Below are 27,239 nucleotides of genomic sequence, written 5' to 3'. Positions count from 1 at the left end.
AGCTGGCTGCTTAGTATGCAGGCACCGGCCTGACCCCGCGCAGCAGTGTGGGGGAACCAGACAGCAGAAGGGCCTGGGCTGGGCAAGCATCTTGATCATCCACGGCGAGCTGAGGACAAAAACAGGAGGTGGTGGGCCAACCAGTGCCAGGCTTTCCCCACTCCCTCTGTGCTAAATAGGCTGGAGTATATTTAGGACACAGTGCTGTGTGATAGATAAATAGGACCTCAGACATCATACTAAATCCTCTTCTGTGTTGTGATCAAGTTTTCAACTTAAGAAAGACGGGACACACCAGCTTGAAAGAGGTATGCACACTCGTGCACATTGCATCTTTAAATTTCAGCCACACATACTCAGTGTGTTTCTTCTGGAGAGTGGACAGACAGTCTTTGGGAAAAGGCTCGGCTACTCCTCCTCCTGCCTTCAGCAGGGCTTGCTTCACCTCAGAGTCTCGGCTAGAGGCATTCAGACACTGAGCCCTGTCACAGAATATAAATCAGCTGGAAGGTTCTAGAAAATGGACTGTGAGGTAAAAATTCACACTAAACTACTTATTTCAACTTATTTGGGAAGATGCTGCCTGGTCTATTTCCCTTAAATTAAAATGGAGGTGAAACAAAATTTGAAGGTCTTAAACTGTATTACAATACAACATATTCTTTTAGTCTGTGTTGTGAAACAAGGACACGCACGAACACACAAACACAGACACACAAACACACACACTAATATATATTCCAGGCTGATTTCAAACTCAACCCTCCTGCCCTAGTCTTCTGAGTGCTAGAACCAGAGTAGTTTATTCACATTTCTTCCACTTGCTATTGTGAATTCAGAAAAGGGCTATCTTCTAAAAAACCTCAAGCAGGTTTTCTTTTTAATGGGTCCACCTAGTCTCCAATCTTTCAGGTCTTAACCTTAGAAACTTCTCCCATCAACAGCAATTAGACCAAGTGTCTTAATGAACAATCCTGAGACAGTGTCAGACGCATGGTTGGGTGTATAAAGCCCCTGTCTACTGGAAAGAGACCTGGGCTGTGATTTATTGTATCCAAATGAGATGCATTAGCATGGAGAGGGAGGGAGTCAGGATAGTCTTTATGTGTTGTTCTGCAGATACTTTTCAGGAAACCCAGGATGACTGGAAAGGAGTGACAAGAGAAACTTGAAACCCTTACAAAGAAAGGACTGCCGAGGCTAGCTGGTAGGCTGTTAGCATTGTAGAGCAGGGTTAAGAGAATGCAATTTCAGGGTTAGCACAACACTGCTAATCCAGGGCCAGTTCTTGTCACATTACACACAGCCCATTGTGTAACAGGCTAATTACAGACGGCAGAACAGCTTCTAGCATCCTTCCTTCCTCAGGTCCTCAAAAGAAACACCACTTAGTCAACACAGTCTCTTGGGGTCACTCCTCCATTTGCTGCTGCAATTCACCAGATGGCTTAAAAATACATAAATAAAACTTACTTTCAGTGTTGTCTGTTCTCTAAACAAACATTTCCTCTAGCTACTTCTGTCTCTCCACTTGTATCTGACTGTGCTTTCATTCTGTTTTATGAGACACAGTCTCCCTGGCTAGCCTAGAATACACTATGTAGACCAGGCTGGTCTTGAACTTGGAGAGATCCACTTTGCCTCTGCCTCCTGAGTGCTGGATTTAAGGGGTACACCACCAATGCCAGGCTACTGCTGTGCTTTTTTGAGAGCAGGGGCTAAGCCTCAGTTCCTGATTTCCTGATCCATGCTGTCCTGCCGTCTAACAGCTGCACAGAAGACGGATTGAGAGTGGATGTCAGAGGAGGGGTTAGTGGGGAGATGGGAGGGGTGCTGAGCAACTTTCGAACCATCTGACCCAGTAATCTCACTGCTGGGAAACTCATCTGGACAAGAAGAATACAAATAAAAGCAACTGGCAAGAAAGGGTCGCTCAGAAAACACACACACACACACACACACACACACACACACACACACACACACACACTTTTGGAGTTAAGAGATATCTCACAGTCAAGAGCTTGGCTGCTCTTCCCAGAGTACTGAGTTCAGTCTCGACATACACATGGTGGCTCACAATTAGAATGGCATCTGATGCCATCTGGTATGTAGACATACATGTAGACAAAACACTCATATACATAAAGCATACAAATACTTCCTTAATAAAAGAAATACATTTAAATCAAGATGGAAAAACCAAAGAGAAAACTAATAATGCTTTAAAAATGAAAGACGAATACAAACCCTCTCTATCTGTAGTTTTAATGACCATTACAGTGCCTATGGGACTTGACCGTTTAGAATAACTTAAGGATTCCTAGGCAACTGCTTCAGAAAGCTCCCTTCAAACCTGACCAAGAGCACATGTCAGTGCTGGAGCACCACACAATCCATCTAGACTTCCCAACTGGAAACCTGGCTTGCTCACCAGTAGCTGGGTTAGCCGGATCCCAGCCTTCCTTAGTGTGGCTAAGCTGAAAGTCCATTTTGACACTAAGTAAGCATTAACCTTCTAAGCGTGTCCTGGTAATTCCAATCAATGCTGTAAGAATTTAAAGACCCTCAGGAAAAACCTGTCTGGAAACTAATAAGCAAAGCTTCAAAGCATGGCCATGTGTCCATACACGCAGATACTCACTTGGGTGGGCATAAGACTTCTTCAAGAAACTCCTCGATCTTATTTACATCCGTCTTGACCTCGCTGTTGAAGGTGATAAACGGTGGGTGGGTCCCAGGGGCCAAGTTCTGCAGGTCTGCAGGCTTCCTGTGAGGCACAACAGTGTCAGGATGAGATCACTAGTCACGTTGAAAAAGCAGCAGCAAGTTCTCAGTGGCTCTAACTCTTAAAATCTGTAAGAATGAGCAAGGCCCAGTCCAGTGTCTGCTCACAACATACAGGAGCTGCATGTACAGTCACACAATGAGCCACACACACATCACAAAATGTGTCGTAAGACAATTAAGAGTAACTAATTCATCAACAAAAGACAAATCCTTCATCCTTTGGCTTGGAAGGAAGACCCATCGGTTAAGATGGCTTTCAGAGGACCCAAGTTTAGCTCCCAACACCCATAGAAGGCAACTACAGCCACCTGAAAGACACAGAGGATCTCACACCCCATTCTTGCCTCTGTCCATGTTAGCACGCAAATACAAAATGGATAAAATATTCATGGATATGTAAGAAAGGTCTACACTTTTGTAAGGATTTGTCCAAATTGAGTCATCCAAAGATTAAGTAAAGCCAGGAATGGAATCATACCCCTTTACTCTCAGCAGGTCTTGGTTTGAGGCTAGCCTGGTCTACATAGTTAGATCAAAGCTAATTAAGGGTATAGAGATCCTGTCTCAAAACAAAGATTGAGTAGATATAGGTCCAAAGAATCATGCAAGGGGGAGGAGAGGTTGGAGAAAGTCTCAGTGGTTAAGAGCGCTGGCTGCTCTTCTAGACTTGGGTTTGAATTCTAGTACCCACACAGAGCTTAGAACCAGTTGTTAACTCCAGTCCAAGGGGACCCCTGTGGCCTCTGCACAAACATACATGCAGACAAAACACCCATTCGTGTAAAATGAAAATAAAATCTAAGAAAAAAAAGTAATTGGCAAGAAGCAACTGGGGAGTGGTGGCACACCTGCAATCCCAGCACTCAAGAAGGCAGGAGGAGCATAGGTTCCACTCCTGGTTCACCCATCTGGGTAACACTCAAAGAACAAAGAGCCTGTCAAAGCAGGACTGTCTCAAAAGCAATTAAGAGGTAAGAGACAGACAGAGCAAGTGAGTACACAGAAAACGTCAAATATACAAATACTAAAGAAATTTAAGGGGCTGGAGAGGTGGCTCAGTGGTTAAGAGCACTGGATGATCTTCCAGAGGTCCCGAGATCAGTTCCCAGCAACCATAAGGTAGATCACAACCATCTGTAATAATCTGATGCCCTACCTTTTGCTGTATCTGAAGACAGCTATAGTGCACTCATATATATAAAATAAGTTAAAAAAAAAATTTTTTTTAAAGGAAATTCAAAACGCAATAAGAAGGACATTTTCCTACTAGGAAAAGTTGAAAATACCATAAAAACTTGAGAAAGATGGTTAAACTTGATGGTTATAATCAACAGCAAAGAGTGTTGGTTCCTGGCTCGGACGGATCTTGGCCAGGGCTGTATAAAAAGCCACTGTCAAAAAAAAAAAAAAAAAAAAAAAAAAAAAAAAAGCAAGACATACTGCTCACTCTTCCAGAGGACCTGAGTTTAGTTCCTAGCACCCGAATGGAGTGGCTCACAACCACCTATAACTCCAGCTCAAAGGATCTGATGCCTCTTGCTAGGCTACCTGCACTCATGTGCATACATTCACACACAGACACACATATACACTATTAAGAGCACTAACTGCTCTTCCTAAGGTCCCGAATTCAATTCCCAGCACCCACATGGCAGCTTACAACTGTGTGTGACTCCAGGTCCAAGGGATCTGATACCATCACAGAGACATACTGCAGGCAAAGCACCAATACACATTAAAAAAAAAAAAAAATCATTAAAAAGATTTAGCTACTTTAAAATATTTCAGAAAAGCAGCTAAAAATGGAACAGCATAAAAATGATAAATTCTATGACTGAGCAGGAGGTATGAACAAGGTCTCCTACAGCCCAAGCTGGTCCCAAATTCACTGTGTTCAAATTCACTTGAACCCAGATCCAAGCTGGCATTGAGCTTTTACCACTCCTGCCTCAGCCTCTCTAGTATTGGTGTTACAGGTAAGGGCTACCCACAGTAGCTGGCTAATTCCATTCTGATATGTTTGAAGTTTTTCATAATTAAAAAAGTAAACATGAATCTTAAAAAAAAAAGCACCGATCAACAAACCTTCCGAGAGCTTCCTACCTCCGCCAGCACAGCCCACAGCTATTATCTTACTTTTAAATTAGCCGGCCTGCCTGCCCTCTTCCTTCCTTTCTGGCCACAAATGCAAAGAATTTGAATTTAAAATATCTTTAAGTTTATCACAAAGGAGAGAATTACTTTGACATTAAAAAGGATTCCCAAAAAATAGACCCTGTGCACCATGATTAGTCCTGCTGTATTCATTTCCCCAGGTCCCATCCATCCGTCCATTCGTCCATCCGTCCATCCATCCATCCGTCCGTCCATCCATCCGTCCGTCCATCCATCCATCCATCCATCCATCCATCCATCCCCTCTCTCTGGCTCCATCTTTTAATTTAGGTTAGAAAAAAAAAAGTACCTCTTTCTTTGGCTACATTCTAATCAAAGATGTAAAAATTAGCTGTGTGCTGACATCTTTGATCCCAGTACTAGAAGGCACAGACAGGTTGAATTCAAGACCAGCCTAGTCTATATAAAAAAGACCCAGTTTCAAAACAAACAAACAAAAATAAGACTTAATTATTGATTAGTTCAAACTTCCCCACTCGGCCTTCCCTCTGCTGGATCTCTAGCTCTTCCACACCCAAGGAAACTGTGCCTGTAGACAACATCTACAGGAGTCCCAGCTGCACAAGAGGCCACTTAAAAGTCTGGGTTGGTTTCTGTCTTTCCCTGAGTATTCTTTAGTCTGACAAGGAAAAGCTCTCAGCACAGAATGGAGGGTCCAGACCCACCTTTATTGAATAGTGACAATGTAAGACTTTTACAGCTGCTTTTCAAAGTAAGTTAAATTAGAATTCTACTACTTCACCTCATTTGGGAAAGGGGAAGTGTCCTCTTGGTTCATTACCCAAGAATCCAGCTGATCTTCCATCACTAAAAAAACCCCAGGGTCCCTGACCTTGGTGGCCTTTGGTCTGTAAGCCACCTACTCTCTAAAGGCCTTCAGACTGTCACACTGCTTCCTTCTCAATTCCTTGTACAGGATCCAGAAACTCTTAACAGTTCAAGGTTTACACATTTTCAAATCTTCAGTTTCAAGTTAAAAAGATTAATCAAACAAAAAGAAGCAGAAAATAATAAAATAGCATCTCATCAAAATGCAAACTGCACAAAGATGGGACCATGGCTAAAGCTTAGCATCAGAACATCTCCTTGAATGCATGAAGCCTTAACTCAGGAACTGCACACACAGTGAGCACACACTCACAAACACATGTATGCACACAAGTGCACATGGAGTAATGCCAATGAGTAAGAAAATGATCTGACTGTATGCAAACTGACCCCCTGGAAAACAATTTTGTCACACCAAAAATCATAAAGCATAACTTTATCAACACGTTTAACAGACAGTAAATTATAAGCCTAAGTGGAAGGCAAAAACATAAGGCCTATCTTTTCATAAATATCATTTTATGAACAGGTTAGAGTGGGATAAAAGAGAAGAGAAGGCTCAGTGCTTTAAAAACAGCCCATGGAAGGGACCGAAGTCAATAGCTTTTACTTCTACAATTAAGCGTGGCAGCTTTTAAGCTCCCCAGAATAACATGTTTCCAGAAGACCATAGTTCTCAGAGAGGAAGGAAGAGGGTGAAGCCTAAATAGAGGACTGGTTAAAGCTCCCAGCTGCATAGCCTCAGTCGCCCGCTCCATCAGCCAAGTGAACGACAGCTTCTTTGGGACTGGATTTTACCTCCACACATATAGAACTCAAACATGCTAAGCAAAGGGATGCAAACAGTCCTCAGGGCTTCCAGTGTCGCGTTAATAAAGTATATAAGAAGGAAGCCTGCATCTGTTTTAACTGTAATAGAGTTAAGGGTTCAGAACTGGCTATACAGGATCAAATGATTTGTAATAATAAAATCTGACTAATTTAGGATTTATTCAACAATGGAACCTGAAGCCAGGCAGACTTATGATTAGCAATTTCCATTAATATCAATGACTAGTAATTAGTCTATCTTATTTCTGCTTGAAAGCTATACAGATTTGAAAATCACAAAGTCATAATAAAGCTGCTTTCAAAGATTAACTGTTGTGATGAAGGCACTTCATTCCCAATGAGAGATTTGGGGACAACATTATCACCTCTGAATGGGTAAACAGCAGGAACCAGGAGTGTCAGGCAGGGAAGTGACTTTTCCACGAGCTATATGCTGCAGTCACACAGAGCCACCTGTGACTTCCAGTCATCCCTGGTACATTAAGGACCTTAGTGTTCTAGGTGACCCACAAGCTCCTTTTACAGGTGCTTTCCAGAAAGTGCCCGCAGCTTGGGGTGATGGAACTGAGTCACTAGGCAATGGCTGAACATTCTAGGACATCAGTTTGGTTCCTAAAAGACCTTCAACACATATTCCACAGTTCATTTAAGCCTGTTCAAGTTTCCCTAAGTGACTAAAGCTGAGGACCTGGGCTTCCACCTTGAAATACTGCCTGAGCTGTGCACACACTCACCCCAGAGCCGAGCGAGGCCTTGCCTCCAGCTGTACCCCTGGTGTACTCTAGCAGTCTGCTAACCGAAAGACATTATTCTGTTCTTTCCCATTTTGTTTCTAGATGAAAAACAAAACACCACCAACAAAAGAGAGGCAAACACAAGACAGAAAACAAGGAAAAAGGAAATCCAATTGGAGTTAATATTCTAAGCAGTTTAAGTGGCTTAATTTCAATTAAAATTTAATTCATCCCACTGGCAACAACTGGAAGGTGTGAGGCTGGTGGCTGAGTTCCAGGTGCTTGGCATAAGCTGGCTCTTGTGGGTCACCTGTCTCTGACTGAAATGGAGAGGAACGGACTGAGTATGTCTCCAGAGTTCTGTTTCAAAGATACCAATTTCAAAGCATAACAATTCAGGGGACCTGATGCTCTCTTCTGGACTCCACATATATACATAATTAAAAAATAAAAATGTCTTTAAAAAATAGATACATTTTAAGAAAAGAAAAATATTCACTAATCATTTTTCTAACAAAAATATGCAGTAGCAAAACCCTAGGCAAGAGGGCAGAGGGAGGAACAGAGGCAGATGGAAGGGCGGACGCGCACTGTCTAGTTCAGAGTCTGTTGTAGAATGGTCTTGAACTGCAGAGCTGGTCAAACAGTCTCAGCAGCTTAAGTCAGCCTCATGAAGGAAGATGAAGTTGCCTTTCATGAATGACTGACTAGCCACAGGAAACCAGCAATTTCTCTAGAAGGCCACGCTGTTCCATTACACTTACTGTCTGCATGTGTCACCCATGCATCTGTTACTGAAGATGTACCCGGAATAAGCCACTCATTTCTCAACTTACCCAAGACTTCAGAAAGTGGGACAAGAGAGACAGACATGATGGGGAAGTGGGTATTGATGGACGGGTTGCTGATGTGCAGCTGATGCTTTGAGACAGGATCTCATGTATACCCCAGGCTGGCCTGGAACTCAAGCTTCTTGCTCCTTATAATCCTGGAATTGCAGGCATGCACCCCCATGCCCAGCTTGAGACATAATAAAACTGAAAACATCTTGTGGGTTTATTTGAAAATTAGATTTTACTCGCATTTATAACTCCTTTTAAAAGGCTTGGTTGACACTATCAGTCTCATGCATGGCTCTGTTGCTTCGTTTTAAACTATTGGGAAACTACATTGAAGTTTAACTATCACAATAATCTTCATAACAATTTTGTTACTATAGTAACTAGACTGTGAGTCTGATTCACACCACTGGCTTACAAATAATATGCCGACATTTGAAGAAGGAAATCATTATGACAGTGTCAGATTTTTTTCATGGTTAACAAAGAATAGAACTGTACATTTCCCAGACTTTCAAAAAATGACCCCCATTTATTTTCTCAAGGGAAAGCATATAGAAAGTATCTGATTCACTGGTATGGCAGACATGACTGCCTTTTATGATTTAAGAAAAAAAGAAAAAAAAAAAGCTAACGTTGGGGCTGGTGAGCTGGTTCGTGTAGTTGCTGGACAAGCATCAGGACCAAGTCCACATCCTTACGACTCAGGTAAAACCCTGGGGTGGCCACATGTGACAGTAACTCCAACAGTGAGGGGAAAGAAACAGATCTCAAGAGCCAGCCTGGTCAAAATGGTAAAATCCTGTTCTCAGAGATGGAATAATAGTTCAGAAGTTAAGAGAACTGCCCTTCCTAAGGACCCAGGTTCAATTCCCAGCACCCACAAGCCATCTGTTAACTCCAGATCTAGGGGATCCAACGCCCTCTTCTAGCCTCTGTAGGCACCAGACATGCAAGTAGTGCACACACATATTATGCAGGCAAAACACGCACACACATAAAATAAAAGAGCCTATTCTCAAGAGGTTAAGAAGAGTGATAGAGCAGGACACCCAACATTCCCCTCTGGCTGCACACACATGCATATGATAGACTGATAGACAGACAGACAGACAGACAGACAGACAATTAGCTCTTTGAAGTTATCATTTCTATGTACTTCTCCAAACCAGAGGTCTAGAGGCTGTATAGATGCTAGTGTCTTAGCAAGTCCTTCTGATTGTCTCTCCACAGATCACTATTTTTATATTTGTTTATTTATTATGTATACAGTGTTCTCCCTGCATGTATGCCTGCACACCGGAAGAGGGGACCAGATCTTAACACAGATGGTTGTAAGCCACCATGTGGGTGCTGGGAATTGAACTCAGGACCTCTGGAAGAGCAGCCAGTGCTCTTAACCACTGAGCCATCTCTCCAGCCCCCTAATCTTTTATTTTAAATACTTTTGTTTATTTTTATTTTATGTGCACTGGTATTTTGTCTCCATGTATGTCTATGAGAGGGTGTCAGATCTCCTGGAACTGGAGTTACCGACAGTTGTCAGCTACCATGCAGGTGCTAGAATGTAGGGTACTTGAGTCCTGGGGATCTGGTCTTCTTGCCTGCCCGGCCACTCCTTTCTACACTGAGCCATCACCCAGGTCCTCTGCAAGAGCAGCCTATGCTCTTAACCATTGAGCCATCTCTCCAATCCCACATCACTAATTTTATACTTTAGCTTCTTTTGGTTTTGTCTTTTTTTTTTTTTTTTTTTTGGTTTTTCAAGACAGGGTTTCTCTGTATAGCCCTGGCTGTCCTGGAACTCACTCTGTAGACCAGGCTGGCCTCGAACTCAGAAATCCGCCTGCCTCTGCCTCCCAAGTGCTGGGATTATAGGCATGTGCCACCACTGCCTGGCTGGTTTTTGTCTTTTGAGAAAATGTCTCACTATGTGTCCCTGGCTAGCCTGGAATTCAAATGAGATCCTCTGACTCCCAAACTCTGAGATCACAGGCCCCCTTGCTAAGGTCACCTTTTTATACTCCCTGCTTTTCCCTTCTCACCATTAATACCAAGAGTCCTGGTAGGTTTGACTAAGATGTAAGAGGACAAATAGAGATGCTAGTCTCTGGCTTAGGAACTCCTGGGCAGAATGAATATAGTTCAAGTCTTAAAATTAAGACCCTGGTTACAGCCATGAGCCTGTCACCTACATAGCTGTAAACCAATCAACTCTATTCATTAAGAGGTTAAAAATGGTCTGAAAATAGACGAAAGTACCCTGAACACTGGAACAAAAAAGCACACCCACACAGCTGGTACTGAATTAGTCTCTACTCTGTCCTATCTTTTATGAATAACTGACCTCAGGAAGATGAGGCTACTCACCCCAGGTCTTGGGAGAAACTTATGGCGGGACTCTCCCAAGCCACCCTGTTTCTTCCCCCACACAGTGACATGTGACAGTGTCAGCCAGTTCTAATATGTGTTTATCTACAGCTTTTGTTTCAGGCAATTGTGAAATCGAGAGTCCTTCTGCAGCCTGGATGCCATTCTATCCAAAATGGCTTTAATACAACTTCATCATGAAAAAGAAACAGGCTTGGAAACAACGCCCACTACAGCATTAAGGCTGCACTGGAAGCCAGCAATGGGAGTGTTGGAAGGCTCACAGAGGGCGCACATAGGCCAGCACGGTCATTAACACCGACTGAGACTCAGAAGGCATGTCACAGTGCCAGAGCCAACCCTGCCTGCTCTTAGAATGAAAGCTAACGATCACTACTTCAGGGGGCAGAGTGGGCTTCTCAGAAGCTCTAGGGGGCTGTCATTCTGCACTGGCATATTCTATGATCAGAACTTTTACTGCAAAAGTGGGCAATTTCCAAGATATGCAGAAAAATAAACTCAGCAGGTATTTTCTCCCCCACAGATTTCTAAAAAGAGTCACAAACTAAGTGTATATTATGAAAGGTACCACAGAGTACCTGTCACTCTTCAGTGACGACTTTATTATATATGTTGTTTTCTGAGTCAACACTCACTCTCTTGGGTTACTTTCTTTTAAAAATGTTCAAAACTTTGTAAGCTCATGGGAAAGGTCTGAAAACAATGATCTCCATGGCAACACTGGTGACCTGGCTGGCTGAAGGCGGGAGAGCCTTGAACACCTCGGTTTGGCCCTCCTAAAATTCAGGCTGAGTGTGGTATCAAACACCTGTAATAACTGTTCCTGGGAGAGGAGCAGGACAGGATGACTGCTACCCAGGCATACTGCAAAATGTATTTTAGATGTACCAGAGACCTAAGGTTTCTAGAGAAAACCAAAACAATCCCAGGCCCTAATTTTCAGTGTTCTCTGCTATCGGTCCGATACATAGCCCTAGAAAAATGTATCAAATCAATAGCAGAGAACATGCACCACCCTTGGGATTTTCTGGCTGTAAGACTGAAATACCTACTTCCCAACTACCACTTTTTGTATATGGAGTACAATACTCTCAAACCTACCAACCGCCAACTGTCAAGAGCTTGCAGCAACAATGCCTCACAGGGCTTGTGCTCGACAAGTAGGTGACCGTGAGGTGGCCCTGCTGCACTCGCTCCATGCCCCAGACTCAGTTCCTGGTCTGTCACACAATCAGGCACTGTACTCAACTGGTCAAAGAAAGCTCTGCAAAGCATGGCAGTCAGCTCATTTGTTCCACGCCAAACTGAATAGGAAACCACCATGCAGTTTAGACATAACCTAGTAAGGGTGTGTGTGTCTGGTGTATGGTCTATTTTTAGGAGTTATACTCAGAAACTTCCTTTTTGAATATATGTAGGAAAATAAAAGTAATAGAGGATTACTGCATGACTTATTTCTTTCTTAAAACAGCTCTGTCCAACATGGACAGACTAATGTCTTCCCAGGAGCTGTAGTCATCTTAACTCTTACTAATATCAAAGGTTCATTGTCTAAATTCATACACTATCTCCAAAGGGGTTCCTGAAAGACTACATGGTTGTTTTCAACAAATATACCCACCCCTTTGAAACAGAGTCGCATGTTATAGCTCAGGCCAGCCTTGAGTACACAACAATGCTCCTGCCTCTGCCTCCCAAAGATGCACCACCGTACCCAGCTAACAAATACACTTTGAAATCGACACTTGTCCAAAGAAGTGAAAAAGGAAGCCAGGAAATGATAGTGCAGGCCTTTACTTTAATCCCAGCACTCGGGGGACAGAAGCAGGTGGATCTCTGTTTGAGTCCAGCTTAGGCTACAGAGAGAATTCCAGGATAGCCAGGGCTACACAAAAAAACCCTGTCTTGAAAGGGGGGAAAAAAGGTAAATAAATGATAAAGCACGGATCGATCCCTGGGATGCCCGCCTAAGTGGGAACAGCTCCATGCCAACTCTCAGGATAAACACCCACCAGTGCTGCCACCGTCAACCAGCAGCAGCCTGACAACAGTTTTCCCGAGACACTCTCAACAACGTCAGATGCCTCAAAAGTAATTAGTGCACAAGGCCGCAGCATTTCTGTATTGCTGTGGGGAGCACTACAGGGCTACGGCAATGGCTTAGTGTTAACCTAGCACACATGAGACCCTGCATTCAATACATACCACTAAAAAGGGAACACTCTTATATTACATTTACAAACAGGACAGTTCCACAGCCAGATCCTTGAGTTTCCATTGATACAAATTTTAAAATTTTTAGTGTGTGTGTGTGTGTGTGTGTGTGTGTGTGTGTGTGTTGCCTATATGTATATTTGTGTACCATTTGCATGTTTGGTGCTCCCCAGAGGCCAGAAGAGGGTGTCTGATCTAGAGTTACAGATGGTTGTAAGCTGCCATGAAGATGCTAGGAATTAAACCTGGGTCCTCTGGAAATCCAACTCTCCAGCCTCAGGAACAGGCTCTCCTACTGTACCTGGAGCTCAGCATTTTAGCTAGGTTGGCTGGCCAGAGAGCTACTGAGATCTGTCTTTGTGGACTATGGTATCATAAGTGTTCTTCAGAGATATTGGCTAAAAAACAAAACATAACAAAAAATCCCAGAAGTTCCCCAGGGAGTGGGGGGCGTCCTACTTGTCAGAACTCTTCTTAGCCTCCCTTAGCCTTTGGAGAGAAACCGAGATACACATCTTCAACCAGCAAGACTGTTCTCCTTTTATACCAGAAGTGCTTTCATATCACAGAAAACATACTATTCCCTGAGAAACAGGCTAAATGACACAGACGACATTATTCAGCTCTCTAAAACTCCCATTCTTTCCTTCCTCACCTCAAACGGCAGCTAGCTAGGTGAGTGCTCTACCTCTAAGCTACAACTCCCCCCAGACCCTCGCCCCAACACCCAGATGCTACCGTTCACAATTACACACAAAACTAGGAATATGTGAGCCAGAAGGCAAAGCTCTTGATGGCTCATGTTTACGTGAGAAACTCAAGGTTTCGCTGCTTCCACACTAAACCTTGGCTCAGGGGCTGCTCACAGATTTAAGGTTAATGGGTTCCAAGGAAGACCCAACCACATGTCGCCAAGGGTGGCAAATGCACCAATAGAAAAACTAAGACTTGAAGATGACACCGTAAATCGACCCTAATGTTTATACAAGTTAGACCTGTAACAGAGAACTTGAATAACTTCTGTTTCCTTCATGTGCAAGCAAAGCAAAGGGCAGGAAAGGATCCAAGCTGAAGGTACACGGCACACTCGGCACACTCGGGAGCCGACTCCACAGCACAGCCAAGCCTTACCTTTTCAGGTCAACAGTTGTGACACTGAACACGACTCCTTTGAGCCAAAGGATCATGAAGAGCCTCTGTGAAAAGGGGCAGTTTCCTATGCTCTCGCCATCACTGCCAGCCTGGAGACAGAACAAACATTAAAGACAAGGTCAAAATGATGACACGTAAGCAGCCGATGAATTCCAATCACAGTATCAGGAATGGCAATTATGTTGGTCTCTTGTGTGCCTCTATTGCAACCTTCCACACAGCGGCCAGCAGCAACAGCTGGCTGATGACTGCTTAAAACGAGGATCGTACCAGAGTGATGAAAATTGCATTTTACTTATCGTTTGTGTGTGTGTGTGTGTGTGTGTGTGTGTGTGTGTGTGTTGAGACAGGGTTTCTCTGTGTAGCCCTGGCTGTCCTGGAACTCACTCTGTAGACCAGGCTGGTGTCACACTCAGAAATCTGCCTGCCTCTGCCTCCCAAGTGCTGGGATTAAAGGTGTGCGCCACCACTGCCCGGCCCATTTTACTTATCTTTAAAAGTCACATTTGGCTAAGAGATGTGTGATGGTTTGATGGGGATATCCCCATTGTTTCTGGCATTTGAACACGTGGACCCCAGTTTGTGACAGTTTAGATATGACTAGGAGGTGTGGCCTTAGTAGAAGAAGTATGTCACTGGGGGTGGAGTATAAGTCATGGTTTATTTATGGTTTAAGATGTGAGCTCTCAGTGGCTGCTGTAGCAGCCAAGCCTTGTTCCCATTGTCACACATCCCCGCTATGATGGTGACAACTCTCATTCCTCTAGAGCCCTTAAGGGTTTATTTATCCTTCCTTCTATGAGTTGCCTTGGTCATAATTTTTATCACAGCAAAATAGAAAATTAACACAGGCTGCTTCGTTGAGAAACACACCATATCCAAGGGCACATACATCTGACTTAGGCCAGGTCTGCCATGGGTCTGACAGTATTCTTCCCCCTCTTCCTCCTCTTCCTCCTCCTTTTCCTCTTCTTCCTCCTCCTTTCTCCTCCTTCTTTTTAAATGCAGGGTTTCTCTGTGTAGTCCTGGCTGTCCTGGAACTTGCTCTGTAGACCAAGCTGGCCTCCAATTTAGTCCTCGGTCTGGGTTTGGTCAGACTGCCTTGCTTACCAAGTGCTGAATGTGTGTGTGGCCACCACTGCCTGGAAACTATTTTTTATAAGGCAACACAAAACCAGGAAATTTATAGATATCTGTCTTCAACAAGTTAAATAATTGCCAATGATCAAAGGTGGTAGAGCCTGGCAGTGGTGGCACATGCCTTTAATCCTGGCACTCAAAAGGCAGAGGCAAACAGGTCTCTGAGTTCAAGATCAGCCTGGTCTACATTGAGTTCCAGGACAGCCAAGGCTACACATAGAAATCTTGTCTGAAAAGAAACCAACCAACCAAACAACAAAATACATTATAAATACCGTACATTCATGTTATTTCACGGAGCAAAAAAAATAATCAGACACTTGTTTAAGCTTTTTTTTAATCCTACTTGAATGAAGCAGTTAACTGCCCTGAGCACAATGATGAATGAAGAAGAACCTTCAGAAGTTCAAGCCAGACAAATCTTTAATTTTATCAGTCACCCCTCAAGATTCAAAGGGAGATGGGGAGAAAGGTGTGGTGCCACACACCTACAATCCCAGCACTTGAGAGGCAGAGGCAGGAGGATCAAGATTCAGTCATCTACTACAGAGCAAGCTGGAGGGCAGCCTCAGCCATCCCAGCCTGTCTCAGGAGAAAGCCACCTCAGCTAATCCTGCACGGCGGTGGTCATTCACAATGGCAGCCAAGAGCACTGCTTCCTCAGCCTGCTTCATCTGAACAATGCATCGTTTGGGGGTTTTGGTCTTACCAAAGCGAAAAGGGAAACAAGACATATGGAAGTCCGCCTGCTTGTTTACACACACAGCAAACAGCCATGCAGTGTCTATGAGCAGAAGGCAATTTGCATTACCGTTCCCTGTGCAACATTTGGGTGGAAAAAGCATCTAAAACCATAGCATGTTTTAAAGAAATTGAGTCTACAAAAGCATACTTTCTGTTTCTTTTCTCTCCCTCCACAGACAATGCCCCTGCCACTTCCTAAACAAACTATAATAATTGGTGATACACGTTTGGGGTTGGGGGGAAGCACTGTTTTCCTAAAATAACCCTGCACCACTCTGAAGTGCATCGGTAAAATACCACATCAGTAACAAGTCACTGAATTCCTAACTAATACTAGGTAGTAGCTGAGGAGATAGCTCAGGGTTCCGGTGCTCACAAAGCCCTGGGTGTCACATCTAACACCAAAGCTTTCTGAACGAAACAAAATAATAAGAGCCAAGAGAGCTTTAAAAAAGAAACAGCCGGGCGGTGGTGGCGCCCGCTTTTACTCCCAGCACTTGGGAGGCAGAGGCAGGTGGATTTCTGAGTTCGAGGCCAGCCTGGTCTACAGAGTGAGTTCCAGGACAGCTAGGGATACATAGAGAAACCCTGTCTCGAAAAACCAAAAAAGGAGAAGAAACAAAAGGTGCCCAAAGAAAGAGGGTCCCAGACACCACTGTAATCAGAGAGCACAGGATAGTCATAAATGAACTTTACTAAAAACTCTTTTTTTATTAAGAACAAAACATATTCAGAATTTATGGCCAGAATGAATCACTAAGTCCTAATTCTGAAAGTTGTGCAAAAATCTACTTTCTAAAGCAAGTCTACTTCTTCAGCTTTATTGATTTAAAAGAATCCAAGGAACGGGCTAGACAGACGCCCCGGTTAAGAGCATTGGCTTCTCTTCAGGAGGGCCCTGGTTCAGTTCCCAGAATCCACATGGTGGCTCACAACTGTCTGTATCTCCAGTTTCAGGGGATCTGAAGGAGGCCCCTTCTAGCCTCCATGAGCACCAAACACATATGCAGGCAAACACTCGGACACCTAAAAAGTATTTTAAAATTTAAAACTTGTATGCTTTTATTTTAAGAACCAAAGGAATGTACCAGCAAGATGGCTCAGCAGGTCAAGAGCTTGTCACACAGGCTGAAGACTAGGCTTGATCCCCCAAACACACAGAATGGTGGAAGAAACCTACTCCACAAGCCTGCCGTGACAAGTGCTCACCCCCCCACACACACAGAGAGAGAGAGAGAGAGAGAGAGAGAGAGAGAGAGAATGAATAATAATAAATAGTAAAATAAAATAATACAAGGAAAACATGCAAAAAAAAAAAAATCTGGTCTCACATCCAAAGACTCCAATTTCAGAGGTGGGGGCAGGAACCCTAGCTTGATTCTGGACAGAGATCCAGAGGAAAGGGTATGTACTGGTGAGCTGGGTGGAAGGTCAGGTGGCATTTGTCTCTGTCAGGTCACAGCACTGACTCCCCCAGCTGTGGTTGTCAGTGGGCCCCATAGCTCCTGGACTTCCCCCTTCTCTGCCTACAGGGCTGTACTTCTGCCCCTGCTCCCACAGCCTCTCCCGTACTCCCTGACAGGATTAAACAGAAGAGTCGAACGGGCTGTTAGAATGAAGTGCTATGCAATACCAAGAACTCTATCAAACCAAATCTTTAAAAGGCAACTAAAGCAAGATGACAGATAAGAAAATTACCTGACAAAATATCTAAGAGCTGAGATAAAAAAGGCTTTGATAAGCCTTGAAACAAATGAAACCCTAGCAATCCTCACAGCAAAGCAGTATAAACAGAAGACACAAAGAACCACCAGCTACTTTAAAACCCAAAGTCACATAGTAACCAAAATAAAAGGGTCAGCAGACGACTCTGCTGAGATTTCGGTACTAGTAGCTCGCCCACCTGAAAAGCTTGGTCCCCATGGCCCAAATGGAAGGCACTACAGACGATTACAAGATGGGGCCTAATAGGAACTTTATGTCACTGTAGACATGCCACTGACAAGATTACGGGACCTCAATACCTTCCTCTTCTCTTTTGCTTCTTAGACAAATAAATAAGTAATTTGTTCTGCCATGTACTACCAGCTACTGCCATCCAGATTCCATACCAAAGCTGTGAGTCTCAACACCATAAACCAAAACAAAACTTTTCAGTTGTTATAGTAACAGGAAGCTGACCAATACAGCCTCAAAAGTCAAACGGAAGGCAGAGAGGAAAGAACCTATAAACTAAAGAGTAAAAACCATCCAATCTGAACGAAGGAGAAAATGCAGGCTTAAAACTCAATACATAAACCAGGCAGGGTGGTGCAGACCTTTAATCCCAGCACCTAGGAGGCAGAGGCAGGAGGATCTCTGAGTTCAAGGCCAGCCTGGTCTACAAATAAATTCCAAGATTATATATACTTAAGATTCTGTCTCAAAACAACAAAAAACAAACACCAAAACCCCCAAAAAAGGAATATCAGCAGGTTTTTGATAGGATATGCCTGTGTTCCTAACACTCAGTAGACTGAGGCAAGAGGATCACCAGTTCAGGGTTGGCCAAGGGAAGATAATTAGTTATATTCAGAGGTGGGGTAGATCTCAGCACTCATTTGAGTTTTGTCCTGAAGTGGCTCTCACTCACTAGCCCCTCCTCCTCCAGGCCTGTTGTGATTCTGCAACTGCAGGACACTGGCATTTAATGGGAAACCACTGGATTATCGCCCGCATTACAGAATAGGGTCAGGGGCAGACACCATGAATATTTTAATGTTTTACTAAGTCAAGGTTAAGGAACTGCTCACTTAGAAAACCTAGTTTAATCAGTCTTTAGTCACACTTAAAACTAACTAAACGGGGGCTTTACTAACTTTATCTGTTTCCCAAGACCAGGAGTGAGGGGTGATGGTAACCAGGGTCTCTTCCCCTGGTACGAAGCTGGAACTTGAAGACAAGAACCACCTACTAATCACTGAATTCTTCACCTCCACGAATGTTCTAGAGCACACACAGAGCAATGTATGACCAAAAGAATGACTTACATGGTTTAATATTCCGTTTACCTTAGTGTAGATTTTAGTGATTGAAATTAAATGCCTTGTGGGTGTCCACACCTGTAGCCCAGAATGCAGGCGACTGAGGCAAGAGGAATGAGTTTCATACTAGCAGATGACACAGTAAACTTGAGGCCAGCACTTAATGAACCTAAGGGCAGTGGTTTCTCAAACCTTCCTAATGCTGCAACCTTTAATACAGTTCCATGTTGTGGGGACCTGAACCATAAAATTATTTCGTTGTTCTTTCATTAACTGTAATTTTGCTGCTATTCTGAATCGTGATATAAATATCTGATATGCAGTATATCTGATACATTACCCCAAAGGGGCTCCCAAGTTGAGAACCAGTTCTATGGAATAAAACCCCTAAGCCAAAACCATAACTAATGAGAAAAGGAGGGAGGGACAGAGGGAGGGAGGGAGCCAGAGCTATGAGCACTCAAATGACTTGCTCTGACTTAGATTTATTTACAAGTCAGTCACAAAGTAACATGGTAAATGAATGTCCCCTAACTCTTCATCTTCAAGTTCTGTTAAGCCTGCTTAGCACGCATGTCATCCTAGGTTCAGCCCTAGTGAGAGACTAGGTAGGAGTTAGGTGGGCAGACAGGGAAGGGGCCATGACTAGGTAATAAAGGTGGTGAAGCTCCAAGTCCGATGGCTGGCTTCTTCCTCAGCCTCCTCTGAGACAAACAAAAGCCTTGTCTCCCACTAGCAGGCCCCCTGCTGAAGGACTGGCTCAACAACCTCAGGGCCATAGCTGGTCAAATCACATAACTGTTGTGGACCAATCAGCTGTCTTGTCTTCAAATTGACCAATCCCAAAGTAGAGGAGGAAGGCTCTGCGGGGCTTCAAAACCGGCAGACCTCAAGAAGAGGTGGCTTTCAGCTTTGCAGAGGCTTGCAGAGGGTCTTTTCCCTGCATGTGTCTGCAGCGTGCATGTCTCCAATACCCTCCTTCCCTAACTTCTGATTCTGTCTGCAGTGCTTGAGGTGCTACTGCCTGTTGGGCTTTAGAATTTTCCTGCCTTTTAATTCTTTAACTGGAAGAGAAAATAAAAGGAACACACACACAAGGTGGTAGTGCACACCTTTAATCTCAGCCCTCAGGAGACAGAGGCAGGAGGATCTCTGAGTTCAAAGCCAGCCTCTCTACATACTTCGGTCCAGAGCAGCCAGGGCTACACAGAGAGAAACCATGGGGGGGGGGGGGGGAGAGACAAGACAGACAAGCCTAACAAGCCCTTCAGCTAAAACACTCCATCACTAGAGTCTTCAGAGTTCCTTGTCTTTCAGAGAACAGAGGGGAAAGACTCCAAGAACCTTCCACATTAAAGCCTTCCGACTGGCATTATGTATATGTATGTGTATATATATTATGGCCTTGTGTTTTGTTTTTGATCCTTGCCCCCCCCCCATAAATTTATTTTTATTTATGTCTTGTGTATCTATGCTAGCTTGTCTGTATGTACACACTGAGCATGTAGGGGCCCGTGGAAGTGTTTTACGGCATACTCTATATAAGGCCAATGAAATAAATGGCTTAGCAGGTAAAGGCATTTGTAGCACAAGCTTGGTGATCTGAGTTCAATCCCCAAGGTCCATGTAAAGGTAAATGAAGAAAAGTCTACTTCAAAAAGTTGTCTTCTGACCTACAAACACATACACACACACCACGACCACAGACATACAATAAACTAATAAACTATTCCATAAGTACATAAAACTGAGTACAACAACCGGAATGAAGCCAAAATAATCTTTGCTTAGGATACCAAAACTCTAGAACTATGGCCAGCCTGTACCATATCACAGTATTATAATTTGATAAACAAAGTCATGATATGGCATAGAGAAATCATGTTGTTCCCAAGTTCTGTCTTTGTAAATAAAACAGCCAAGAACAAGACTGCAGACTTGTCCCAGGACAGCCAGAGCTCCATAATAGAGAGACCCTGTCTCAAAATAACAACAAAAGGTTGCAGACTTCAGGTGTTTCTCATTTCCTTGTTCCTGAAGCCTATGCCACTGAGAGAGGAACTGACTGACCCCTTCTGAAGTCACAGTACAACCAATCAGGGCTAGATGCAACTCCAGGAGGGCACACAGAGCATTTACCTCTGAAGATGAACTCTGCTCTTGCAAAGCAAGTTCTTGGAATTGATCCAGTTCATCCATGGATCTGCTCACTCGGCAAAGGGTGCCAGCCAGCTAGGAGTGCTCACCTAGACAAGTCTCAGGAAACCCCACCATTCCTGCAGTCAAGCAACCCTGGCTGCGGCAGGCTGTCAGCCTCTTCTACAAAGGACTGTACAGACCTGATCAGATTGTTATGGGAAATCAACAGTTAATGCACACAATAACAGGAGGCCCCAAAGTAAGGGGTGGAGAGACTGCTACTCAGTGAACGCCCTTTCTTTTAGATATGTATAATTTGTGTATGACAAATATAATATATAAATTTACAATATTTAGCATATAGACATGAACCTTTCACAGCAAACCAAAACCTTTCTACCCAAAATACAGGAGAATGAATTAGGAATCCAGAATGATTGTAGAAAAGGTCTGGAGATAGGGGATCTGTTGGGAAGTACTCACAAGCAGGAGTCTCAAACACCTAGGAACAAAGTCTTCAATGAAATAGATCTAAATGCAAATGACCAGATCTGGCTTCAGGTCTGATTCAGGACACCTCCAAGGTTAAACTCTCCTTTGGACCCTGCTTTTTGAAGGTCAGTAACTGACAACCAGTGGGTAAATAACATTAACTAACTCACTATTAAAAGGATGCTTTTTGTTGGTCCATAGTGATGGTGCATGCCTTTCATCCCAGCACTCAGAGAGCAAAGGCAGGAGGATCTCTGAGTCCCAACATGGTCTGTACATAGTCCAAGCCAGACAAGGCTACATAGAACTCCTTTCTCTAAATAAATAAATAAATAAATAAATAAATAAATAAAATCTATCCTATCTCATCTTAAACCAGAGCATACTATAAATTAACTAATCCAAGCCAGTTATAGTCTCATAAAGACAACCAGATACTGAAATTCAAGAGCAGCTGGATGTGGTGGTACAGGCCTTTAATCCCAGATAAAGGCAGATGGACCCTTTTCTCAAGGGGAGGGGGAAAGGCCATAAGCCACCCCCACCCCAATAATTTGTGTTTTGGTTTAATGAGTCACTACTGGCTCTTCTTCTTAGTTGGCATTTCTTATGAAAACAATATACTTGACAATGTCTTGCTTTAGTCTAAATGACTGGGAATTGAGGAAATTCAAACTGTACAAAATGCTTTTTCATATTACTCTTTAATTTAAAAGGCAAACTGAAATACAGCACCTACTGTGCTCCCCTATCTGAATAACCTTATCCCCAGTCACTGCCAGGGTCACTTGGACTCAAACTCAGTGTGTTAACAAAAATGGGCTCCTGCCCTCTTCAGCACAGCTACCCATGATTACGCTGAAGAGCCGGAAAGAAGCCTTCGCTGAGACAGTCTCAGATGTCCATTTCCTTGCTAAATGACAAAATTCTGACTCAGCTAGAAATGTGGCTAATAATTCTATTTTTAAAAGAAAAGGCCCCAGCCACATACACGAGTGTTTATAAAGCTGAACCTCCTCCTTAGATGACTCACCTGTGGATCCCAGGGAGAGAGCTGGAACAGAGCTCAGTAAGAAAACATTTTCCTGGCATGCAAAAGCCCTGGGGTTCAGTTCTCAGAGTCTTTGATACACACAACACCAAAGACTGTAGAAGGGGAACCCTTTTGGATGTGATATCGTGGCAGATCTGATAGTATCCTGAGGTTGAAATCAATACCACAAGTCAGAGCAAAAAAGAGAGTCAGAAGGAAACAGCTGGTACCTGGTGTGTGTGTGTGTGTGTGTGTGTGTGTGTGTGTGTGTCTCTCTCTCTCTCTCTCTCACACACACACACACACACACTGTGTCTTCTTACCTGTTGAAGCCACACTGAACACAGCACTTCTGAAACAGCTGGTACCTGGTGTGTGTATGTATGTGTGTGTGTGTGTGTGTGTGTGTGTCTGTCTGTCTGTCTGTCTCTCTCTCTCTCTCTCTCTCTCTCTCTCTCTCTCTCTCTCTCTCTCTCACACACACACACACACACACACACACACACAGTGTCTTCTTACCTGTTGAAGCCACACTGAACACAGCACTTCTGTTATTTATGATCACAAGTGGCTAAACCATTTACCTCTAGTTTAGACTGGCTGGGGTTAGCTCGGTGGGTTTAGTCTCCAGGGTTACCACCAAGGAGAAGGATGCATGCATGACAAGGAATAAGAAGAGGAACACTCTGAGTGGCGCAGCAGCGGCAGCCCAGGGTGCTGTCCACCTACAGTCAGCTCTTTCTCATGGCTGCCATCTAGACTGCCCTAAGCTGCGAGTGAGCTGGTAGCATCTGCCCGCAAGGTCTGAGAACACTTGACAGCCCCTGTGCCTGGAAGCCGGCTCCACTTCCCAGCAGTCTCCAAGCATCGCAGCAGGCGCGGGGCTAACAAGGGGGAATGAACAGAGCCGATCTCCAGAATCTTACAGTTTGTGAAAGAAACAGATAATATCAATATAAAACTACTAAGTGCTTAAGGGCAGCCAAGTACTCAGAGAAAAGACAGGGAGCTGCTTCAGAGGCAATGCCCACAGACATCTAGATCAAGGGGAATGAAGTTGCTAAGTAGGCTCAGTGAGCACAGGACTAAGCCACAAAAGACTTCGGAACCCACATTAAAAGGCTCAAAGAAGAAACAATTCATTGGTTTGTTTGATAAATGTTTACCAAGAGCTTTCTTTTTCTTTTTTGGTTTTTCAAGACAGGGTTTTTTCTCTGTGTCACCCTGGCTATCCTGGAACAACTTTATAGACTAGGCTGGCTTCAAACTCACAGAGATCTGCCTGCCTCTGCCCCCTGAGTGCGGAGACAGAACACAATGTCTCTCAGAAGGAATGCCTGCTTTGAAGCATACTGATTTTTCTACTTCACCACCTGTGATACTGGAAACTTAATCTCTCTGGCTCTGTTTTCTTCTCTGTAAAATGGGGAAGAAGACACATTTTATGTTATAAATATTTAACCAGTGACTAGATGAACATCTCTAAACATGTGGACCGTGATCAGCAAGAATCCACTGAGAAGCAGAGAGCATAGGTATTCCGTGCTCTATACTGATGGGCTCATCTGAAGAAGAGGAAACAAACAGCATGAGATCAGAACAGAATGACAGGAATGAGATAGGGACACTGAGGCCAAAGCACAGTTTCCATTTAAGGCAATAAGAATCTAACACATGCGCGGGGACGCCTTTAATCCCAGCACTTGGGAGGCAGAAGCAGGTGGATTTCTGAGTTCGAGGCCAGCCTAGTCTACAGAGTGAGTTCCAGGACAGCCAGGGCTACACAGAGAAAGCCTGTCTCGAAAAAATTAAAAAAAAAAAAAAAAAAAAAAAGAATCTAACACATGGAAATCTGGCCGCAGGTATAGAGCTGATGACAGACAAGTGGGAGCCAGGACGGGCAGGGCTGTCAGAGGCGATGGATAGAAACAAATGGTCAGACTGAACAGGGAAAAATACAACCTTATGTTTGTCATGATTATGACTGGGGTGAAGGGAAGTAACAAAGGGCTCAAGAGACTTTGGAACCTTTGAGGAGAGTAGGTAGTGACCAGCCCCAGATGTCTATTCCCCTGTAGAGTCTATAGACCAAAAACCACTCTCAGACTCAGCAACACTTGGGAGAGAGGTAGGTGGGAATGGAAAGGGTTTTTTTTTTTTTTTAACAGTAAGAAAATACATCAAATGTTTATAAAAGCTGCATAAATGCTAAAATATAATAAAAGTTGAATCTTAAAATACTGAATGCAAAGTAACTAATCAAAAGCTACTGGAAGGAATTAGCCCCAGCTGAGAATGCCCAGTTTCCGTTCCCTCCTGAAGGACATGCTGAACAGAAGAGGGGGTCAATCTCTACCAGATCAAACCGCAACTGTCTCATCTGAACCCGCAGACACTCCACCTGAGCAGAGCAGGGCCACACTGAAAACCATAGCCCTGCTTACTTATTATGATCACTAGCCAAAGCCCGAGACAAAGGCAAAGTCTGTTATTTTTCCAGAAGAAAGCATAGCCACCTTTTCCCCTAGAAACCTCTCTTCCAAACTCTCCAATAAAGACACTGTAAGGTAGGCATGGTGACACAAAGCTGTCAGCCCCGAGTGGGGCGGTGAGGCAGAAGCATCAGGAATTCAAGGTCATGCTCAGCTGAAGGGCGAGCTCAAGGTCAGCAACACAAGAGACCACGCCCTCCCCCCAACTCGGAAACCGTAAAAAGGACACAACTGAAACCTCTGTGCTCGGAACTGTCGCTAGTTCCAAGCCAGCCTGGTCTGCACAGTGTCCAGCTAGCCTGGGCTACGGGTGAGACCATCTGCCCCAGCAAAAAAAGGGAAAGAAACAAACTGTTAGGAACAGCAGGGGACAGCAAATCCCTCTAACTCCCAACACTCAGGAGGCTAAGGCATAAGAACAGCAAGTTTGAGGCCTACCTAAGATACACAGTAAGACCCTGTCTCAAAATACTAAATTAATGGCAGGAGAAACAACAGCCCAGCAGTTATAAGCTCTTGCTGCTCTTCCAAAGGACCTGAGTTTATACCCAAGTCAGGCAGCTACATAAGACCCTGACTCAAAACACAAAACATAGCGCAAATCAGATAATGTGAGGGTAAACGCTGAAAACAGAATTATATGAATATGCAGATTAGTTATAAGACATTAATTATTATAGCACAACATTGTGTAATAGCCAATTTTGGGACCCCTACTAAGTTAAACAGTAGACTAATAATGATAGCAATGGGGCTAGAGAGTGGCTCAATTAGGAAAGCAGTTTGTCCAGCACCACGGCCCCGCGTTTGATCCTCAGCACCCCATAAACCAGCTGTAGTAGCAAACACATGATGTGGAGAACGAAGACAAGAGGATCAGAAGGTCAAGGTTAGGCACATAGCGAATGCAAGGCCAAACTATGCTTCTTAAATCCTCACCTCACAGAATAATATAGCCACAGGCTGGGCAACAGTGACCCACACCTTTAATCCCAGCACCCCAGGCGTATGACTGAGAGGTCAAAGGCAGCCTGGTCTATAGACTGAGTTCCAGGACAACAAAGGCTACACAGAAAAACCCTGTCTCAAAAGGGGGGTGGGAGTGGGGGAGGGAACAGAACTGCTGCTGGTAAGGGGCTCTAGTACCTAACCTCTCATCCATGCTCTACTGTGCAACCCTGAAGAAACCCTCTGGCTTAAAAAACAGACAAGAATTAACGACAGTTAGAAAGAGTGAGTCATGGGTAGAATGAACATGATCAAAACATATTTAATCTTTAAATTTGATATGAATCAGTTGTTTTGACTGCAGAGATCAGAAGAGGGTGTCAGATCCCCTGGAACTGAAGTTACAGATGGTTATGAGCCACCATGTGGGTGCTGGGAACTGAACCCAGGTCCTTGGTAAGAGTGACAGGTGCTTTAAAACACCAAACCAGCCCTTCAAAATATTATATACATGTGAAAAAATGCCATCCTAAAACATATAATTTATGTTAAAATAAATATGCCAATAAAATATAAAATTAATAAATGTTAATAAAATATAGTATTAATATGTCAATTAAAACATTTCTAAATGCTTTTGGTGTGGAGAGCTTTTAGGGATGGGAATGAGGAAGGGCCAGGACAAAGAAGTAAGCTCAAGGCAGGAATCTGACTTTGGACTAGGACTCAGGAAATAGGCTAAGATTAAGAACATTTACATTTGCAGGAAGCAAAGCTTGGTCATTTAGGATATTCCAATGTAAAATACTGTCACTCGATAAATGTAAGTCTAGGCATTTTATTTAGATTTTTTTCTTTATATTACAAATTTTTACTCCAGCTATTAAAACTTAATCTCAGAAAACTGCTCAGATGACATCTCCGATGTCAACTTTCTCCCTGCCATCAGCCCATTTTTTGAGAAAGGGTCTCCTATATGGTTGACCTTGACTTCACTGTATAGACAAGGATAGCAGTGAACTTGAGCCTCCTGTCTCCACCTTCCAATTATACTGGAACCACATGGTCTGGGAATTAGACTGGGAGCCTTGAGCATGCTAGGCAAGCACCTGAGCTCTACACACACACACACACACACACACACACACACACACACACACACACACCAGCCCAGGCTTTAACTTTCTTTCTATCTGAGTCTACACGTAAGCCCAAGGCTACAACCTTGCATAAAATAAACCTAGACTAGACTAGACAGCCCCCACTTTACAGCC

General features: G+C 43.7%; 1 protein-coding gene across 1 annotated transcript in view; it reads right to left on the bottom strand.

Annotated features, from left to right (window-relative positions):
* The window catches only part of Clic4 (chloride intracellular channel 4), a 55,587-nt gene that overhangs the window by 9,896 nt on the left and 18,452 nt on the right, over positions 1–27,239 (bottom strand). Inside the window, exons 2-3 of the mRNA XM_034502105.1 lie at positions 13,934–14,043; positions 2,645–2,770 (exon numbers count right to left, since the gene is read on the bottom strand). Of these exons, the coding sequence (XP_034357996.1) occupies positions 2,645–2,770; positions 13,934–14,043 (236 nt within the window). The remainder of the gene's footprint in view (positions 1–2,644; positions 2,771–13,933; positions 14,044–27,239) is intronic.

Source organism: Arvicanthis niloticus, chromosome 5 (assembly GCF_011762505.2).
Source record: "Arvicanthis niloticus isolate mArvNil1 chromosome 5, mArvNil1.pat.X, whole genome shotgun sequence".
Taxonomy (NCBI): domain Eukaryota; kingdom Metazoa; phylum Chordata; class Mammalia; order Rodentia; family Muridae; genus Arvicanthis; species Arvicanthis niloticus.
The sequence above is the reverse complement of the archived record's forward strand: the minus strand, read 5'-3'. Positions and strand labels throughout refer to the sequence as shown.